General features: G+C 34.0%; 1 protein-coding gene across 5 annotated transcripts in view; it reads left to right on the top strand.

Annotated features, from left to right (window-relative positions):
- TANK (TRAF family member associated NFKB activator) overlaps positions 1-18735 on the top strand; it is a 91413-nt gene extending 72678 nt beyond the window's left edge. For 2 of the 5 annotated variants that reach the window (XM_059053789.2, XM_059053784.2), the window contains 4 exons: positions 6678-6754; positions 7400-7515; positions 13413-13993; positions 17427-18281. In XM_059053789.2, coding sequence (XP_058909772.1) covers positions 6678-6754; positions 7400-7515; positions 13413-13993; positions 17427-17603 — 951 coding nt within the window. In that variant the 3' untranslated portion in view covers positions 17604-18281. Of the gene's footprint in view, positions 1-6677; positions 6755-7399; positions 7516-13412; positions 16132-17426 lie in introns of those variants that run through there. The other 3 variants (XM_067026167.1, XM_059053785.2, XM_067026168.1) reach the window with 3 other exon arrangements.
- Positions 18736-19213: the final 478 nt, after the last annotated feature.

The following is a 19213-nucleotide window of genomic DNA, read 5'->3' on the forward strand; positions in this document are numbered from 1 at the left end:
ATTCCAAGTTTTCTGTGGTTTTGTCCTGAGGGTGGCCACAATTCCAGTGGCTAAAATTCCAATTGAAAGCCCACCACCATTCTGGCTGGAAGAACCAGAAAGGAAAATGAGCCCAGAATAACCAGTCACCAGAGAAGGAAGCCCCCCTCCCCCCAATAAAGAAGAGAGCCAGAGAAAGTAAAGCTGAAGTTCTGTGTTTAAACTCAGCCCGTCTCTGGCTCTCCCTAAAACCAAGGATGTGTGGGCAAACTGAAAGCAGTTTGCAGCTGAAGCATTAAGGAATGAACTGAGATCTGAGCTGCTGCTCTTCAGAGGAGTGACAGTTTGGAGTCTGAGTCTAACCAACTTAATTTCCTGCAAAAACAAAAACATCAACACTCTTTGGCACCATAAAACAGAATATCTCCCCAACATAATATTCACAATGTTCTGGGTACAGTCCAAAATTATTCAACATATGGCAAGTCAAGAAAATATGACCCAGTTTCAAGGGAACAGATACCAACCCTGAGATGATGCAGATATTGAGATGATCAGACAAGGATTTTAAGTCAGCTACTATAACTATGCCCAGTCATCTATTAGGTAGTTAGGAAGGCAGGAAGAGAATTAAGGTTTTGAGAGGATAGCATTAACAGTAAGTTACTCCACTGTCATGCTTTGTCAAATGGTTAACTTTTAATGACAAGTTTGAGAAATACTTAAACTGTGAAATTCTGGTTAAGAAGCTATTGCCAGATTGCCTCTGTTAACACGTAAACTGGTTTGGCAGAACTTGAGTAAGTCTATCTAGGGTGATTTTGGGGTGTAAATTTCTTCTTGGACATTCTTGAGCACAAAAAGGGCCATACCAAAGGTTTTTTTCCCCAGGCAGTGTTTAAACATCAAAACTTGGCTTATAACTATGCCTCACTGAGAAATATATTTGTTGTATGACAGACAGGTTTTAGAGTCTTAAAAGTAGTTTGCGTTGGTGCAATGTGTAAATGTTACCCTTCTATATCTTCCTCACCATGCTAGATAACCCTACTACTTCACTTCTCTAGCAGTTGGGACCTGTAACCTGAGAGGTTAAGAGCCTGGGGCGATAAGGCTTGTGTTCCAATTGCAGCTACTCCACCTACTAGACTGTAGACAAATATTTGATCTCTCCAGAGCCTTAGTAACTATAGTGAACTTTAAAATCAAATTAAAGTACTTAATTCACAAGATTATGTGGATTTAGTTAAATAATTAATATATGCAAATTGCTTAAATAACAACTATTTTCATGAAGATATTTTCTGTTCACCATGGTAGTGGTATGACAAAAAAGTAGTAGTTAATGAAAAGGATTTTCCCAAATCATTTCATTTTAAAGTAGTGTTCAGAGAAGGGGTGAAGGAAGTATGGGAAACCTTACTTTTTAAAATTAGTCACTTAAGTTATTTTTCTATTTTGCGTAAAAAGGCATTCCCACAATTAGATATTTCTTCCTATTAAGAAAATTAATTCAGAAAGATAACGTTTTTTAAATGTTTTATTGTAACATTGAATTGATAGACGTTTTGGGGGATTTGCGTTAAACCAAAACCTTGTAAAGAACTTGGAAGTAATTGGGATAATTTTATTTTTATATTGTTTATTTTCTTGCCTCTTCCTTCAGAACTCTGGGATGGATCCCATTTTGCCCTGGAATTGTTCCCGCACTGGCAGTGGATTTGCCTAGCACACTGTGTCATGCGGAACAGACAAGGCTCCTAGGATTTGTGTTCCTCTTGCTTTTCTAGATTTTGAGTAATATTATTGAGGGTGAGAGAACCACAGATTTCACCTGGCCATAAGTTCTTATAAATACAATTTCTGTGTATTTTTTTAAATTACCTTTTGTCCTGACTTCTTTTTTAATATGCTTTTATATTCTTATCAAATCCCTTGTAACTTTTTTCTGTTCCTATTTTCTACCTTAAGCTCTTCACTTTCTCAGCCCTTTTTTCACTTTCTCCCTAATTCAGCCATATTCAATGTTTGACTTCACCATAACATTTTTTTGTTTCAATATATCTAAAACTGGTAAATTCAACCTCATTTTCTCCTTTAACATTTCATTCTTAGTTTCAAAAATCTAAGTGATAAGTGAATCCTTATTTTCACTTTCTTTTTCCACTAATTTTTTCTTTTCCTGTAGTAAATTTTATTAAGTTAGTATTTATAACTATTCCACAGTTTATATTCCCTTTACTAATCCATCCCATCTCACCTTGGCTAACTTCTTGGTTGGCATTGTTCCAAGTAAGAACATAGCTCTTTTCTGTTTTAAAAGCGTAATCTCAGAAATGAAATCAAATATTGGCTACACTCAGTTGCCTGAGCCACCTGAAAATAAATATTCCTTTTGCATGAAAGGATCTCAACTAAATTTTCGAGAGAATCTTTGATGAAACCTGGAATAAAGCCATAGTCATTGCTATAGGTTAAATATGTATCATTGAAGACTTACCACCTTTATTCAGTATTAGCCTTTTAAAGTTTAGATTCCGGAGGAAAAAAAATGGAAAAAATAGCTAAGAGGTTGTTTTATCTTATATACCATAAAGAAGAGAACGTTTCTGTTTTTAATTTCCTTTTGAAGTATATGGCTTCAGGCAATAAAATAAATTGGTACAATGTCAAAATAAATAAATAAATAAATAAACAAAGTTTAGATTCCTTCCATATGAGAGGTATTAATGAGTTTGAATTGAATCATCTTTAAAAGTTCCATAACTCAATTTAATTTTGCTGACTTTAGTTGCTTAAAATTTTTAAGAAAAAACATGATTCTAATTAAAAATTTTTATTGCATTTCTTCTTCTCCCCTAGCTTTTTGGAGCTATAAATTGACAAATAAAAATTTTATATATTTATAATGTATAGCATGATGTTTTGATATATGTATACATTATGAAATGATTACCACAGTCAATCTAATTAATATATCCATCACTTCACATGGTTATTTTTCTTTTTTATTGTGGTAAAAACATTTAAGATTTATACTCTTAGCAAATTTCAAGTATACAATACAGTAGTATTAACTATAGTTCCCATGCTATGCACTAGATCTCCAGAATTTATCCATCTACATGACTGAAACTTTGTACTCAACATCTTCCCACTTCCCCTACCCCCCAAACCCTGGCAACCACCGTTCTACTCTGCTTCTATGAGTTTGACTTTTTTAGGTTCCACATATAAGTGAGATCATGCTTATATTTGTTTTTCTGTGCCTGCCTTATCTTATTTTACATAACATAATGTCCTCCAGGTTCATCCATATTGTCTCGAATGACAGGATTTCCTTCTTTTTTAAAGCTGATGTGTTTGGCCTTAAAATGTGTGTGTGTGTGTGTGTGTGTGTGTGTGTGTGTGTGTATACACACACAATATTCTATTGTATATATACCACATTTTCTTTATCTAGTCATCCATCATCTGTTGACACTTAGATTGAATTCATGTCTTGGCTATTGCGAATCATTTCTGTATTTTTCACATTGATTTATTAAAAAAACAAAATACTTTCACTTTTAGTACCAAATATTTAAAAGGCAGGCATTGGGGAAAATATACATTTTTTTTCTTTGAAATGTTGGTATCTAACAGATCTTGGATTCCAACACAAAAACATTTCTCATTATCGCTGCATTAAGAATAAGAAGGTTTTGGACTAATTAAATATTAGCCACTTTTTGTTTTTTCTCCTTCTTAAATATTGCATATGCAACTAAGTCTTGAACAGAACATTTTTTATATATAATACACATCTATGAGAAGCTTAAATTGATTTACAGTAAAACAAATTCTCCAAATTTACATAAGAGGAAATTTAAGGAATCGTTTCACAACGTCTTCCAACTGCTTCAAATGGGTTTATCTTAATGATTTAGTTGAATGACTTATCCAGTGCCATACTGGAAGTGTAAATGAAAAGTACGACGTGTAAAACTCTTATTTCAGTATTCATTCCACAAGTTCGCCATTTCCAAACTAGTACTTGGAACAGTTTATAATGTTAAGTATTTTAAGTTTTAGTACCTCAAAATAAATTCATTTGTTGAATGATTTAATGTTAAAATCTCCTAAAATATAATGTTCAGAATTCTCTTGCTTTCTTATTTGAAGTTGTAATAACTTCAGCTTCCTGCAGTGCGGGGTCCACCTGGATAATATTTGAAAATAGAAAAATACAAATTATCTCTTTTAATGTTTACTTACTCTCTGGGATGCTCAGCAAACTGAGTAATCTTCATTAGGTAAGATCATTTAGCATTTAAAAGAAAGTCTGAGTTTCTGGGGAAAGTGTTGGAGTTGCTGTTAGCTATACTAATCCTAAATCCTTTGAAAAAATAAATGATCTTTTTCAGAAAGTTGTGTTCAATTGCTACAGTGGAAAATAATATTAACATTCTATACCCATTTTAGATAAACCCTACTTCAAAATGTCAGAGAACTGCTTTGCTTTTTTTTTGAACTAACATGTTATGATCTCTTTCGAAATTTTTTCTTAGGATGTGGGGACATAAAACTTTCATTTGAAATATATCAATAGACTTATTTGGTGCAAATGATAGAAGGTGCAATGCATTGCTCAGTACAATCAGTAATATGTCTCTTCAATAATGATAACAAAAATGATAGTAAGCAGAACTGTTCCTAACCCCAAAGAAGCTTGAAGGCCTTAGTTTAGATACTTCATAGAAATTCCTCAATAAGTCAGTCCTCCTTTTACCCCCTGCCAACACAAGCAAGAAATCTTTTCCAGATAAATTCACCCACACCAGTTATCAAATCTAAACATCGCAGAAGTAAGTCAACACCAGTTATTTGGCGAGCCAGGTAAAATTTATCATTCTTCTCCTGCCTTTTCCTTCACCTCTTTCCCACCCCCACCCCCACCCCTTAGTTTTTAGGCTTCTTTAACTTCAGAATCAATCATTCCTACTTTATGTCAAAATCAGTACTTTGAAAATCGGAGTAGTCTTCATTACTGTTTTCTGTAACTATCTTCATTTTCAGACTAAAATTACAGAAGCACTTCTTTTTGGTTCTTTCTAGCTCCTAATAGAATATTTTTATTTCATGTTGAGAATTTTAGATAGTAAATTTTAAAAGGAGATTACTTACTCTATTAATCACTTGTTTTATTATTTATTTAATATCTTAAATTGTCAAATGTTTCTGTTCTTTTAATATTACCTCTTCTCTGATTTTGTTGCTATAGATTTAATATAATATAACCTTTAAAGAGTTTGTTTTTATACTTGTAGTGTCCTGAGTGATTGGTTAGCTTTAAAATGTCGCCTTTTTTCCTAGTCCACACTAAAATCCATTGAGTGTTCTAATTGCACATTAACACTAAAGAAAAGCCTTGTCTACCACTTTTAAAAACAAACTGTGAATGTGAAAATGTCTTTTGATATGACTGCTTTATAAAGCTCAATAAAGCAGTTTTAATCCAGAAGAAGACATGGCCTAAATATCTGTCAGACAAAAAGTATGCAGCAGCAGATGATCTTTATTTTACCTGAGTCTAATGACATAATATATTTTTAAAAATTGTTTGGGTTGCTAAGATTATATTTTACTAATTACTGTAAAGTAATACACTATTTTAGAAATGGTAAGCAAACACTAGTATTTGGAAAAAGCTGAAAAAGTAGAGCAATAAACTGAAGAAATTGGAGAAGATACTAATTTTAAGAGAAACAAACTGGAATCAGGTTTTTTTCCCTAAAGAACAAATAAGACTCTTAAGAAATTGAAAGAACCTTTTGAAAAGCAAGACTATAAGGGAGATGTACTCAGATGATAAGAAACAATAAAGTAAAATCATCCATTTTAGTAAGAGCTACAATGACCTTAATTGAATAAAATCTAAAAAGTCACCTAATATAAAACACTGGTTTGAATTTGAACTTAACTTAGACCCTCTACAGTTTTGGCCTAATTATAAATGATTGAATATTAGGACTTCTTCAAATATTTGGATTTATCAATTTGTAGTTTTAAAAGGTACACAAAGTTCTCTAGGTATGACTGAAGATTTTTTAAAAATCTAAATGTTGACTTTTGTGTCATGATGAATGTAATACCAGTGGAAGCCACAGGGTGGTGGCAGGAACTTGTGTTAAAGGAGCTTAAATACATAATTGCACTATCTTTAAACTGTTAAATGCTAAGGAGCTGTAGCTTGGTTTTCTTTATTCCTCTAATACAGCCGCATTTCTCAGCAAAGAATCTATAACAAAATACAAAGACATAGATTTAAATGTATAGGCCAACAATGGGAAAAAAAGTAAACTCACAGATATTTTTCTTAAAGTTTCTAGTCGTGTCAGATGCTTAGTGATCAGAGTAGCAATTTCATCAAGATATGAATTTGAGGAAATTTCTTGAATTAGCAATACTGGAAATAGTAATTGAAGAAGTTACCAGAAATACTTCATGTCTTCATCTTATTTTTCTACTTTCATTTTCCTTTTTCCCTGAATGTTCTCATTGAAAAAAATAAAATCTATTGTACCATATATATATCTTTAAGCTAACTAAACTTATTTTTCATTGAGGAAGATAAATTTTCTATTGTGTTCTCTGTTAACCGATTCTCATTTGAGTTTAGAAGCAATTTAAAGTGGTAATCATTTTATATCTTTAAGGTAAGAAGACAAGAGGTTTCTTCTCTAAGAAAAGAAACTTCACCAAGGAGTCTTGGCATTCCTTTATTCCATGAAAGGTAGTTCTATATCCTTTTTTGCCAACCCTACAAATTATAAATATTGAAATATATTTTTATGTACATATTTTAAATTTTTAGCAATTGTAAGAAAAAGCATCCTTTTAAAACTAGAAGAGACCAACTCAAGGCTCCACCATATCAAAATGACCTAAATAAGTCATATAGTTAATAGCAGAGCTGGGCCTAAAAACTGAATTCTTTGAAGTTCTCCTATTTCAATAGAACAAGTACTATGGCCACATTGTTTTATATGGATGTCTCTTAATGTTACCCTTATCAAAGTGTGGAATATTTAATTTTTTCTATTTAAGATGTTCACAGAGGACAAAAAGTCAAAACACTGAAATTTCTAATGTAATAATGAGACAGCCTGCATAAGTGTGATATATGAATAAGTAGGTATGCTAGTCTTTGCTACATTTATGTATTAGAACTTTAATTTATCACTTACTTTGTACCTGGCTCTCCAAATATTAAAGTTGTTTTAGGAAACATTTTCTAGGAATTTAAAATGATTTTTCTTTAACTTTAACCTTTCAGTAATTATTTTGTGGTACATTAAAAAGTGCTATGTAAATTCAATCATGATTTTTAAAATTTGAAGATATAGCCTTACATTTTAAAATGTTGATTTATTTTTAGAGGTTACATAGAGAAGACTTTCCGGGATCTGAAAGAAGAATTTCATAGAATATGCATGCTAGCCAAAGCACAAAAAGACCACTTAAGCAAACTTAATGTACCAGCCACTGTAACTGGTAAGGTTTGATTTAATGTACAGTAATTAATTTTGTTGGTTGAAACTGATTTATTTTTGATTGTGAAAATATTTCTAAATGCTTATTAAGTGCTGAGGATCTATTACCTTGTGCCTCTCACCACTCATAATGGGTAAGTACTGTTTAAATTCTGTAATGTATTGCATTATATAATTATTGGCCTTTTCCCTCTCTATTTTATGTGGCACTATGTAGATTGAACTGAATGACATAATTACTAATCATCTTAATGAGAAGTCCCACCTTGGAAAAATAAATATAGGATATATCTCTCAAAGTCTTCAGTTGCTATTTGAGGGTCTTATTAAACATTAATTGATATATTAGTAAGCAACCTTGAAGCTACACTATCACATATGAGCTAAGTAAAATTATAATGTTAGGTTTGTTTTTAACTTCTGCCTGAAAGTTAATTGGACACCATGGATAGATTCTTGTAATTTGAAGAAATAAACATTTCACATTTCATGAGGCCAGTTCTGTTGGAGGTACAAAGTACAAATTAAGTATAAAATATAAGTTAAAAGTAATATTTGTTTTACAGATATATTGCAGTGTGTTTTTTAGAAGCTCCACCCTTCCCTAAAACCCCAGACCGGCTTCCTGGTATTTGCCTCAGTAGTTCGATATGAATAGCAAAATACCAGGGATTGAATCTGGCTACCATGCGCCCCTGTAAACAAAAGGAAGGTAAACTGATGGTTTATGATAAATTCTCCTTTACCCTTGTGATTTGAGATATTCTGCCTACAATTCCCAAGAGCTGTGATTTACAGTTTTTACTCTGAAAGATGTTGCAGCAGTGCTAACACTCCTTTAATTAAAGATCACTTTCCATTTCTTACAGCTCTTATAGCTAGGCTACTTTTTTTTTTTTAAGAAGATGTTGGGGATAGGAGTTTATTTATTTATTTATTTATTTTTGCTGTGTTGGGTCTTCGTTTCTATGCGAGGGCTTTCTCTAGTTGTGGCAGGCGGGGGCCACTCTTCATCGTGATGTGCCGGCCTCTCACTATCGCGGCCTCTCTTGTTGTGGAGCACAGGCTCCAGACGCGCAGGCTCAGTAGTTGTGGCTCACGGGCCTACTTGCTCCACGCCATGTGGAATCCTCCCAGACCAGGGCTCGAACCCGTGTTCCCTGCATTAGCAGGCAGATTCTCAACCACTGCGCCACTAGGGAAGCCCCCAGTAGCTAGGCTATTTAAAAACTCATTTTATAGTGTAAATTCACTTTTTGCTTACTACTACCATTTTATTTTCAGAAAAGGTACACAGTGTGCTGTTGGATAAGCAAAACAATCTTTGTAGACAAACATAATTTACTTCTTCCCCTCCCTTCCCTCTGCTTCCCCAAAAGGAACTCTAATGTTTTCACCTTAATTTTTGTCATTTTCTTGAGAATTTGATCTTTTGTGCAAACTAAAGACACTAGGTACTTCTGAAGTACCAATAAAAGAACTATCTTTATTTAAAATCTACTAGCTATAGAGATGTAGTACCTAGAATTAATCATGCTTTTTTGAATATCAGTGTAGTATCAAGACATTGTAATGGTGACATATTCATTGTTACACAAAGAACCCACCCCGTTATCAATGGCTTAATACTTTGACCATTTTTAAATTGCACAAGTCTAAATCTGAGTATGTATCTGTCAACTAGAATACTGAGTGTTTAACTTCAATTTCCTTCCCACTAAAACTGCTTCCTAACATTATTCTTATGTTTTATATTAACTGTGTCACAAATAATAAATACAACATTATTCTTGAAATGTTTTAGGTCTTTTGTGCTACAGACTCCAGTGGAGTTTTGCTGGCTCCAAACAAACCACAATATCAAATATTATGCTTCTGACAGTAGTAGATCAAAGGGGGAAAGAAAGAAAAAGAAATATTTTGGAAAAAGATGCCTATTCAGGTTTTTTAAGAGTGAACACCACATTGAATACAAATGGAAAGGAACTATTTTAAATGTGATTTGCATAATACAGCTGGAAAGAGTTTATTTAACATTATTGTCCCCTGTGTTATTTTTTTGTTAAAATTTGATTTTTACTTTTAAGTAAACAGATATAATTCATAAACTGCTGAGTTAGTAGAATTGTACATTTTCTTTTTATTTTTTTGCTTCTCATCCACATGACAATAGCCTTGAGAAAGGACAAAGGTAAAATGTATGTTTAAGTAATTGTGGCTTCAAAAAAAAAGTACTATTTGGTCTATGAAGTAGGATCATATTTCAGTGGCGATCAGGAGACAAGAATATAGGACTAGAGGTTAAAACAACCCTCAGATCTTTTTCTTTTGTCAATATACAAGATAATTAAACTGAAAAGTCATCCAGATAGACAGCCTATACTTAAAATTTAGAAACCTAAAAAATTTTCTCATTTTACTGTTTTTTCCTTGCAGGAAAACATGTCTTGAAGTAAACAAAATAGAAAGACAATTAGCTCACCTGATCATGTTTCTTAGTATAGTGTGAGAATGACAAGTGCTTTCATGCACCTTGTTTGATTTTTAAGTTTTCTAAGCTTGGATTTCTAGTAACCTTAGAAAGCTTAACGTTTAAAAGAAAATTTTTTTTTTTGGAAATAGTAACTCTCATTGCTTGAACAGATTAATTCAAAAGATTACTTTAATGTGCTGAGGTATGCCAGCTAGCTATACTAAAAGAAAATATATGCTTTATTACAACTGTTTGGGTTTTCCATGTTTTGTTCACAAAGGGGATATCTACTACTGGAAAAGAAACTCAAAGCACATTTCTGTCATTTTGGAGACTCTTCTCTATAATGTAGAAACCAGCATGTTCAGTTTATCATAATGGTTCAGAGCACAGGCTCTAGGCTGCGTGGGTTCCAGTTCTAGATCTGTCACTCATTCATTAGCTGTGTAGCCCTGGAATTAACCCCTAAATTAATGCACAAACAATGGTTATAAGTATGTGGCACACAGAAGTGCTGTATATGTTAATAGTTGTCATTATCAGGAGCAGCAAATTCTTTATTCTCCTGTTCTACTGAAGAACATTTTGATAAGTGTTTCCTCCTTCTCAGGTGTTAAAGAATTTGGTTACATCAACAGTTGGTTTTCCTGATTTGTTATTTGCAATAATTAAATGTAATCTACAAAGAAAGTACTGTTTCCTAGAAGTTTCTGCCACTCTTATGTCTACTACCAGGAAAAACAACAGCAATTGAGCTTGGTCTCAATTACTGTACCACTCCTAGTTACAGACAGATTATCTAGTAAATGTACATTATTATGCTAGGCTCTGTGGGAAAGAGAACATAGATTCATTAAGAATGCATTTATTGAGGGCATACTATGTGCAGGCACTGGGCAGGGTACTGGAGATAAGTGGGAAACAAAACATAGTTTAGGACCTCAAGAAACCTACTTTAATGGGAGAAAGGGGTATATCTGCAAATACAATGCAGTGTGTAGTCCTCAGGGCACCCAAGAGTCATGACTAAACCAGCCTTGGGAAACCAGAGAGAACCACCCAGAGAAATTAATGCCTAAGCCAAGAAATGAAGGACAAATAAGAGTCAGGCAAAGAGTAATGGAAGGGGGAAGTTCAGACAGTCTGCACAGCATGTGCAAAGGCCCAAAGACAATAGAGCATGGCTGTTTGGACAACTGTACCAAAGTTCATTATAGCTGGAGTAAGGAGTAGAGCAGATGTGGTGAAAGATGACAACATGGAGAGGTGACAAAGGGCCAGTCATGCACAGCTTTATATGAGTTTTAGGGCTGAAGGTCTTGGAGAACCATGAAAAGGTTTTATGAAGAAGGTAACATGACCAGATTTGTAATTTAGAAAAACTAAGAGAGGGTTGGGGAAAGCAGTGTAGACAATAGAGTGGATATGAGAAAAATTAAGAGACAAGGAAGTGGTTCAAAGGCTGCTGTAATCCAGTAAGAGAATATGGTACATACTAAAGAGAGGTTAGTAGGCATATAACAGGGTGAACCAAAGAAGCTATTGGCCTTGTACTACAATCATGTCCAAACAGAAAACATCTGTGTTGGAATGTGTTGTGGCAAAAGAGAGAAAAGTGTCACGAGACTGCAAAGACCAAAGGAAGGGAAAAGAACTGACATTTGTTAAGTGCCTATGTATCTGGACAGACACTGTGCGCAGTGCTCTGTATACCCTGTCTGCTCAAATAGGCATCGTTGGTTAATGTATAACTTCACTGATGACTACTTTTTTAAAGTGCTAGTTTAAAATAAAATGTTTACCCTTTGTCCATTTAATGAAAATATACACATTACCAACCTCTAATCTGTCTTCTTTTTTTTTTTTTTTTTTTCTTTTTTTTTGGCTGTGTTGGGTCTTCGTTGCTGCCCGCAGGCTTTCTCTAGTTGCGGTGAGAGGGGGCTACCCTTTGTTGCGGTGCGCAGGCTTCTTATTGCAGTGGCGTCTCGTTGCAGAGCACAGGCTCTAGGCGCGTGGGCTTCAGTAGTTGTGGCATGTGGGCTCAGTAGTTGCGGCATGTGGGCCCTAGAGCATGTGGGCTTCAGTAGTTGCGGCACACAGGCTCTAGGGCACATGGGGTCAGTAGTTGTGGCTCGAGGGCTCTGGAGCACAGGCTTAGTAGTTGTGGTGCACGGGCTTAGTTGCTTCACAGATGTGGGATCTTCCCGGACCAGGGCTCGAACCCGTGTCCCCTGCATTAGCAGGCGGATTCTTAACCACTGCACCACCAGGGAAGTCCCTTACCATCTTCTTGAAGTAACATTGTGGAATATAATCTAGCTTTTTCTAATGTCTCAGTATCATCAACATGGAGAGTGTTTTGATCATTGATTTTTTGCATTGAAAAATGTAGCCCTTGTTGGCTCTACACTAGACTGTAGTGTTTTCTGAGTTCTTATATCTGCTTTTTTGTTTTTCTTGTCTCTTCTCGTGCTTTCAGCTCTTATTGATATCTGTATCTGCTTTCAACAACTCATATCCATACCTTGTAGTCTGCTGCTTGTTACCAGCTATGAACTAGGGAGACATCATCAAGCTTGTTAGAATAAAATGAGATTAAGAGCAAAATTCATCTGTGGGCCTTGTGGCTCTTAGCCTGACTCCTCAAAAGCACTATTTACTTTCTAGCTTTTGCTTATGTCCTAGAGAGCTGAATTTGTTGGATAAGTGGCTTCCAGATAAATGAGCTACAGTGGTCCTGGTATCTACCTGATATCTACCTGTTATCTACAGAGGCCTTTTTCTAATAAGATGAGAAAATCATATATTCACATAGAGCTTTCTGAACATGCATCCTAAAATTTCATCCTTCTTTTGCCTCCAATCTTCCCTCTCTCAGCACCCACCACCACCACACCCTCACATAGTATTAAGAGTAGACAATGGCTAAGCTGATTGGTGATACACTTTGTCACACAGAGATATTAGGGGGAGTAAATGACCTAATTCATATAGATTCATAACCTGTATACTATATATATGCCTGGTAAGGGTTTTCCCTTTTAATAACTTATTTGTCTAAGCAAGCTCTCAGTTGCAGCTTCCATTACTGACAAAATGTTTAGATGTATACACTACAAGCAAATGTTTTTTAAGTATAGAGCAGTATAACTGTGAACAAGATGCAAGGCTTACAGCACGAGGACCTAGGAAAAGACAAAGTAGTTAAACTGTGACTAATAAGCTACGTTCCAATTCACCCGCTGGAGACTGCTAATATTTCTGTGTAAGATGGTAGCAAATGTAAAAAAATCCCAGTCGTCTTCAGTTGCTGTAAAAGCCAGTAGAAAAAATAATACTCATCTATCCAAAGCTAATTGAACGTTCAGATTTTTAAGAAGGATTGAAATGCGACTGTTTTCCTTTTGTTTTTTTTTCCCCTGCAGAGACACAGTGCTCTGTGCCTATACAGTGTACGGATAAAACAGATAAACAAGAAGTGCTATTTAAGCCTCAGGCAAAAGATGATATAAATAGAGGTGCACCATGCATCACATCTGTCGCACCAAGAGGATTGGGCCAAGATGAGGAAGACACCTCTTTTGAATCACTTTCTAAATTCAATGTCAAGTTTCCACCTACGGACAGTGACTCTACTTTCTTACATAGCACTCCAGAAAGACCCAGTGTCCTTGGTCCTGCCTCATGTGAGGCTCTGTGCCAGGATAAATTTAATATGGAGCCCAGAGACAACCCGGGAAACTTTGTCAAAACAGAAGAAACTTTATTTGAAATTCAGGGAATTGACCCCATAGCTTCAGCTATACAAAACCTTAAAACAACTGACAAAACAAAACCCTCAAATCTTGTAAATACTTGTATCACGACAACTCTGGATAGAGCTCCGTGTTTGCCACCTGGAGACCATAATGCATTATATGTAAATACATTCCCACTTCAGGACCCATCTGATGCACCTTTTCCTTCACTCAGTTCCCCAGGAAAAGCTGTCCGAGGACCACAGCAGGTAACTGTTTTGCATTAACAAATATATTAAGTGTGAACACACATTTTGCCATGCATGCACAGATACGCATCTTTCAGATTATCAGACACCTTTTTTAAACTAATGACTAGCTGCAATTAAGTTTTCAATAAAAATATCCAAGTCCTGTAATAAATGACATGAAATTTAAAAGATGAATATGGTGAAGCTCTATTATAAAGTACCTTAAAATTTACGGCACATTTTAAAATACATGTAAACCTTATCCATATCTAGTGTGTGTCACTTTCTTACTTAGTCCCTTATTCAAAGCTTTTAACTCAGTATCATTGCTATAATAGGATTCTTTATTAAATTTCATTCTGTGAAGCAGGTGGCATTTTTTTATCAAAAAGTTTGTGTGTATCATACTTATCTTTACAAGAATGAATGATTTTTTTATAAGTAAATAATCACATTGTATGTTTCTGTTTCTGAAAGTAAGCAAACTGTCTTTCAAATAATACTTCTGTTACATTCTCAGTTTACAGTACGTAGATCTGTAGAGTTTGGTTTTGGTTTATAATCTGCAGCCTAATATATTTTTTAAATAGTCTCTACATATGTATGATTCTAATCAAATACTTTCATGTTTCTAAAGCTTGCAGACTACTTACAGCCCCCCACCCCAATCCAATCCTACCCTCCCTTTTATTCAGGTTCTATTACAAAATGATTCTTTAAGTTTAAAAAAAAAAAGGTGTTTAATGCCTGAAGGTAAATGAAAATATGTAATTGTTACAATAAACAGAAGCTCATAAAAAATGCAGATTGGTAAAAGTGTCTAATATAACTTGCAGACATTTGTTTGATTTCTCTTTGCCTTGAGATATTTAATTTACCAAAAACCAAAAAACACCAACAACTTGATTAATACCCTTTGGCTTTATAAGTACTTTTATAGGTTATAGACTTTTAAATCAGCATACAAAGAAGGCAATAGTCAAGCTGTGGTATATTTTAGCAGTGGAGAAAACTAGGCATCTCTGACAATAAGCTTTAATTATAAACTCACTTATGTTCTACATTGTACCTTATTTCACATCATAGTCACACTTATAGTTACTACTTAATGAAACAGATTAAACAATTTCATTTAATGCAAGTAGAATTCCTGTGGAGCTGTGAAGTGCATCAGTTCTAATGCTTGTTATTTTTTTCTCCATTACATCTCTTGCTTGTTCTTTTACTAGTCTGTGCATTCATGTTTCAGTAGATGGCACCCTGCATTGTGCATTTGCTTTCTATGCTACAGCAAGGGAAACAGCTGGTATGTGATTACAACTTGATGGAAAAGTAGCTTAAAAAATGCAGGAGAATTGGTGTTGAGCTGTCACAAGACGTGGGGCATAAGGTTAGATAATTGATATTTTGGCAGAAAGGCAAAGAAATTCGTTTGTTTTGAAGGCCATGTTACAGTTTAGGATTCAAAGGATACTTCTTAAAATGGGTTTTTAAAAACATTTTGTTGTTTTATTTGTTTTAATAAAGCTACTATGAGAAATACAAAATTCTTGAGTTGTGGGTAATAACAAAGGGAAGTGAAATTTTGGTTGCATATTTCAAATTTTTACTTTTATCTAAATCATTACTACTTAACACCTTTTTTTATACATTCAGCTATCATAATAAAGTCTAAAATATATCTGCTTATTTTTGCTCTATGTGATTTTCTTTTCTTCTTACTTTTGCTGAGTCAGTGATTGGGGTCCCAACTGAATTCTATGAAAAGCTCAAATCAGAACTAATAGCTCCTAATAGAGAAGGATAAGTATGGACTTTGAAAATAAATTGGCAGTAGAAGATTGGCTCATCAAATTTAGAAGCTAAATTGCTTCTGAGTCTATTACTATTTTATAAATCTTAATTTAAAGTATCTTTAACATAATAATCTTTTTTATATATCCATATCAATTTCCCATTAGAGTGGTACATATTAATCAATTGTACTTTTTGTTTAAACTGCCAACACTAAAATTTAAATCTAGTTAACTCTGTTATATACTCACAATTATTACTGCTTTTCTTTTATCATGGAAGAGAGGAAATTATTTTACTCCAGATTTCAAATATGTATTTTAAATATTACTGTTTTTTGTAATAAAATTGCCACTTCTCACAAAAGTATTTGAGTCAGTGTTATTATACACCCTCTGTGCTGATATTTGAATGTATCTTGGTGCTTAGACAGACTTTGTATATTTACATCAACTGTACACAGCTGTCCAGTAAAATGTTTATAAGAAGACAGTGATGTCTGAAACCTAAATGCTTCAATTAGTAATATACAGTTTATGTAATGATTGGTTAACTAGGATGAAAGAGATTGGTTAAGGGAATGAAAACTAACACTATGTCAGGAGTTGAACTAGTTGTTATTTTAAAAGCATATTAGTAACAGGAACACAAAGGGGTCTCTTTAAGTTGGCATTTCGAGGTGATTTTCCTCAAAGTGCCAGAATTTAGATATGTCAAGATAAGAAAGCAAATTTCAGAAATAATTTGGTTTACAACATTTCAGGAAAATAAGATATTCCAGTCAACAAACATATATTGAACACCTACTCTTGAACTAAATGCTTTTTCTGGCCCTTCTAGATATTTTTTAATAATAAGTACAGTTAAGAGTACATAGGTGTTGCTTATAGTAATGGAGGTAACTCTGTAGAAGTATGCTTCCCATAATCCTTTAACTGGCAACTGTCGACAGGCTTCACTTTAGTTAGCCACAGAAAGGGTAAGAAGGCCAAAGTATGCGCTTGTAACAGGAGCAAAATAAGAAGTCAAAAGAATGCATCCAATGTTGGACTTTGTTGAACGATTAAATATTTGAGGTTTCAAAAAGCAACTGATGAATAGAATTTGTTTCATACTTTAAAAAAACTATTTTCAAAAATTAGAACACTTATTTCTATATGATTTATTCATTGTGTATTTGCTTATAAATAGTAGTGAAATTACATTGCTCTTGATCAAAATGCATGTACACACACATCATGTCTAGTGTGCTGTGTATTAATAAAGGTCCTATAACTTAAAGTTCCAATATAAAATAGAAGAGATAGAATTTAATTTTTTTAAAGTCTCAATTATTGACTATTGTTCCAAAACTCCAAAAACCATTGGGATAACGGGTATTAAAACATGCTGGTGTTAAAGTTGAAGGATGTTTTAATGTGTGAAGATAAAGTGCATGAATGTGTATTTTAAGTGATTCCTAAAGTTAAATTATGCCCTTTATGAAAAAGAATTGAGTCATGTCCTCATGCCAATTCTAAAGGAAAGGTAATTCGCTTTCATATTAGGGAATTTCATATATATGCACATAACCCGTTCAAGAAGTTTGAATTTGAAATTCAGTGCAAGTTGATTTTAAATACAAATAACAGAAGATGTTTTTATTTGTTTCCTGCAGCCCGTTTGGAAGCCCTTTCCTAATCAAGACAGTGACTTATCGGTACTAAGTGGCACAGGCTCAGAACTGCATATACCTCGAGTATGTGAATTCTGTCAAGCAGTTTTCCCACCATCCATTTCATCCAGGGGGGATTTCCTCCGGCATCTTAATTCACACTTTAATGGGGAGACTTAAGACGCATTTGAAAACAGACATATCAAGTTCTATGCGATGATTCTGGGTTTGTAATATTATGTACTTGATTGCAAACTTAGCTCAAGATCATTTATTGAAAATCCAGTGTCACGGCTATTTGAATTTTTTTCTAAACTTATATTGTAACTTTCTTTTATTACCTTTTAAAAGATCATTCTGTACAAAACTGTAATTCATTGTACTCATGTTTACAGTGTTTATTGCCATAATTCAAAATTATGTATGTGACTTATGGAATTGTATAACAATAATTTTTTTCAAATGTCTAAGCTTATTGCTTGGATTTCTAGTTAGATCTATTGAATTTGGTGATGTCAAATGTTTATAGGGTTTTTTTCACTTGTTTTCATTTAAAAGATTAGATTATTTATGCTGTAGGTGTTCTTTTTGAATAAACCAATAATAAATAGAGAATAGCAGACAAGATAAACATCTGAGTAAATACCAAATGTAAGACATTTGTTGCTCAGTGATAAGATCACTGGTAGGATTATTTAAACACTTTATTATTTTTTTAAAATAATAGACATGGTTTTAATTTTTACTATACGTATAGCAACATGATGAAATTAGTTAAATATTAAAAGTTACTTATGTTGTGATAATTAATGTGTTCTTTGTTCTTAAATAAATAAATCACATTTGGGGGAAATTCATAAAATTCATGTTTCTTTCCAGTAATCTGATAGAAGGGTGATACCAGATTTGGTGACATTTTATTATAACTAGTAGATCACTTTGAATTTTAAAATTATTTTCCAACCTAAACTTACTAAAGAAACACGTTTGTCTTTAATGGGAGCAAATCTAAAACCTTGTAAGGATTATCCATATTAATTAATTTATATTAGAAATGTTCACATTCTTGTTGAGAAATTTGTTAATTCATTGGTAGCATCCTGCCTGATGAGGAGAGGAAGATATTTAAGAGAGAGGATACCAAATTCAGAAGGTTGCAGAATTTTGTTTAAAATGAGACTCCCTTTCATTTTTCTTCCCTATGATTCTTGTCTTTTAGGTTTCTCTTCCCTCCTCCACCCCACACTTAATTTTTAAAAATGTTCGAGGCATGGCTTCCATTTTATGAAATAAACACTGATCTGCAACTCTCAAAACAGAAATTTAAGGCTTGTTGGGAACGAGTGTTGTAGAAAGCTGGAGGGTTTCAGATAAGAGATTGGAACAATTTTTTCAGGTATCACCTGTGTCACAGTGAAGAGCCTTAACTTGTGGAAGAATGAGAGTGGTGCTTCGACTTCTCAGGGTGCCAAGAACATCACACTGACATCTTCCTCACCAAGGTGACATAGCCATTATTAGGCATTCACTGTGAAGGCTTCTGAGGCATGTACATCTTTCTTTCATCGCCGCTGGGGCTGAATGGAAATGCCTAGACAATTATCCAAGTCTCTTCCCTTCCCCCCTACCTCCCGCCCAGCCAGCCTCCCCTCTCGCTCACTCCTCCCACACACACGCAAAATTAAACATAAAAACTTCCCAGCGTGTTCCAGCCAGAATATACCACTGTACCTATCTCATGAAAGGGGATTCTTTTTCCTTCTCTTTTCTAGGTGAGGAAGAGTTCCTCT

This window comes from Kogia breviceps, chromosome 2 (genome assembly GCF_026419965.1).
Source record: "Kogia breviceps isolate mKogBre1 chromosome 2, mKogBre1 haplotype 1, whole genome shotgun sequence".
NCBI lineage: Eukaryota > Metazoa > Chordata > Mammalia > Artiodactyla > Physeteridae > Kogia > Kogia breviceps.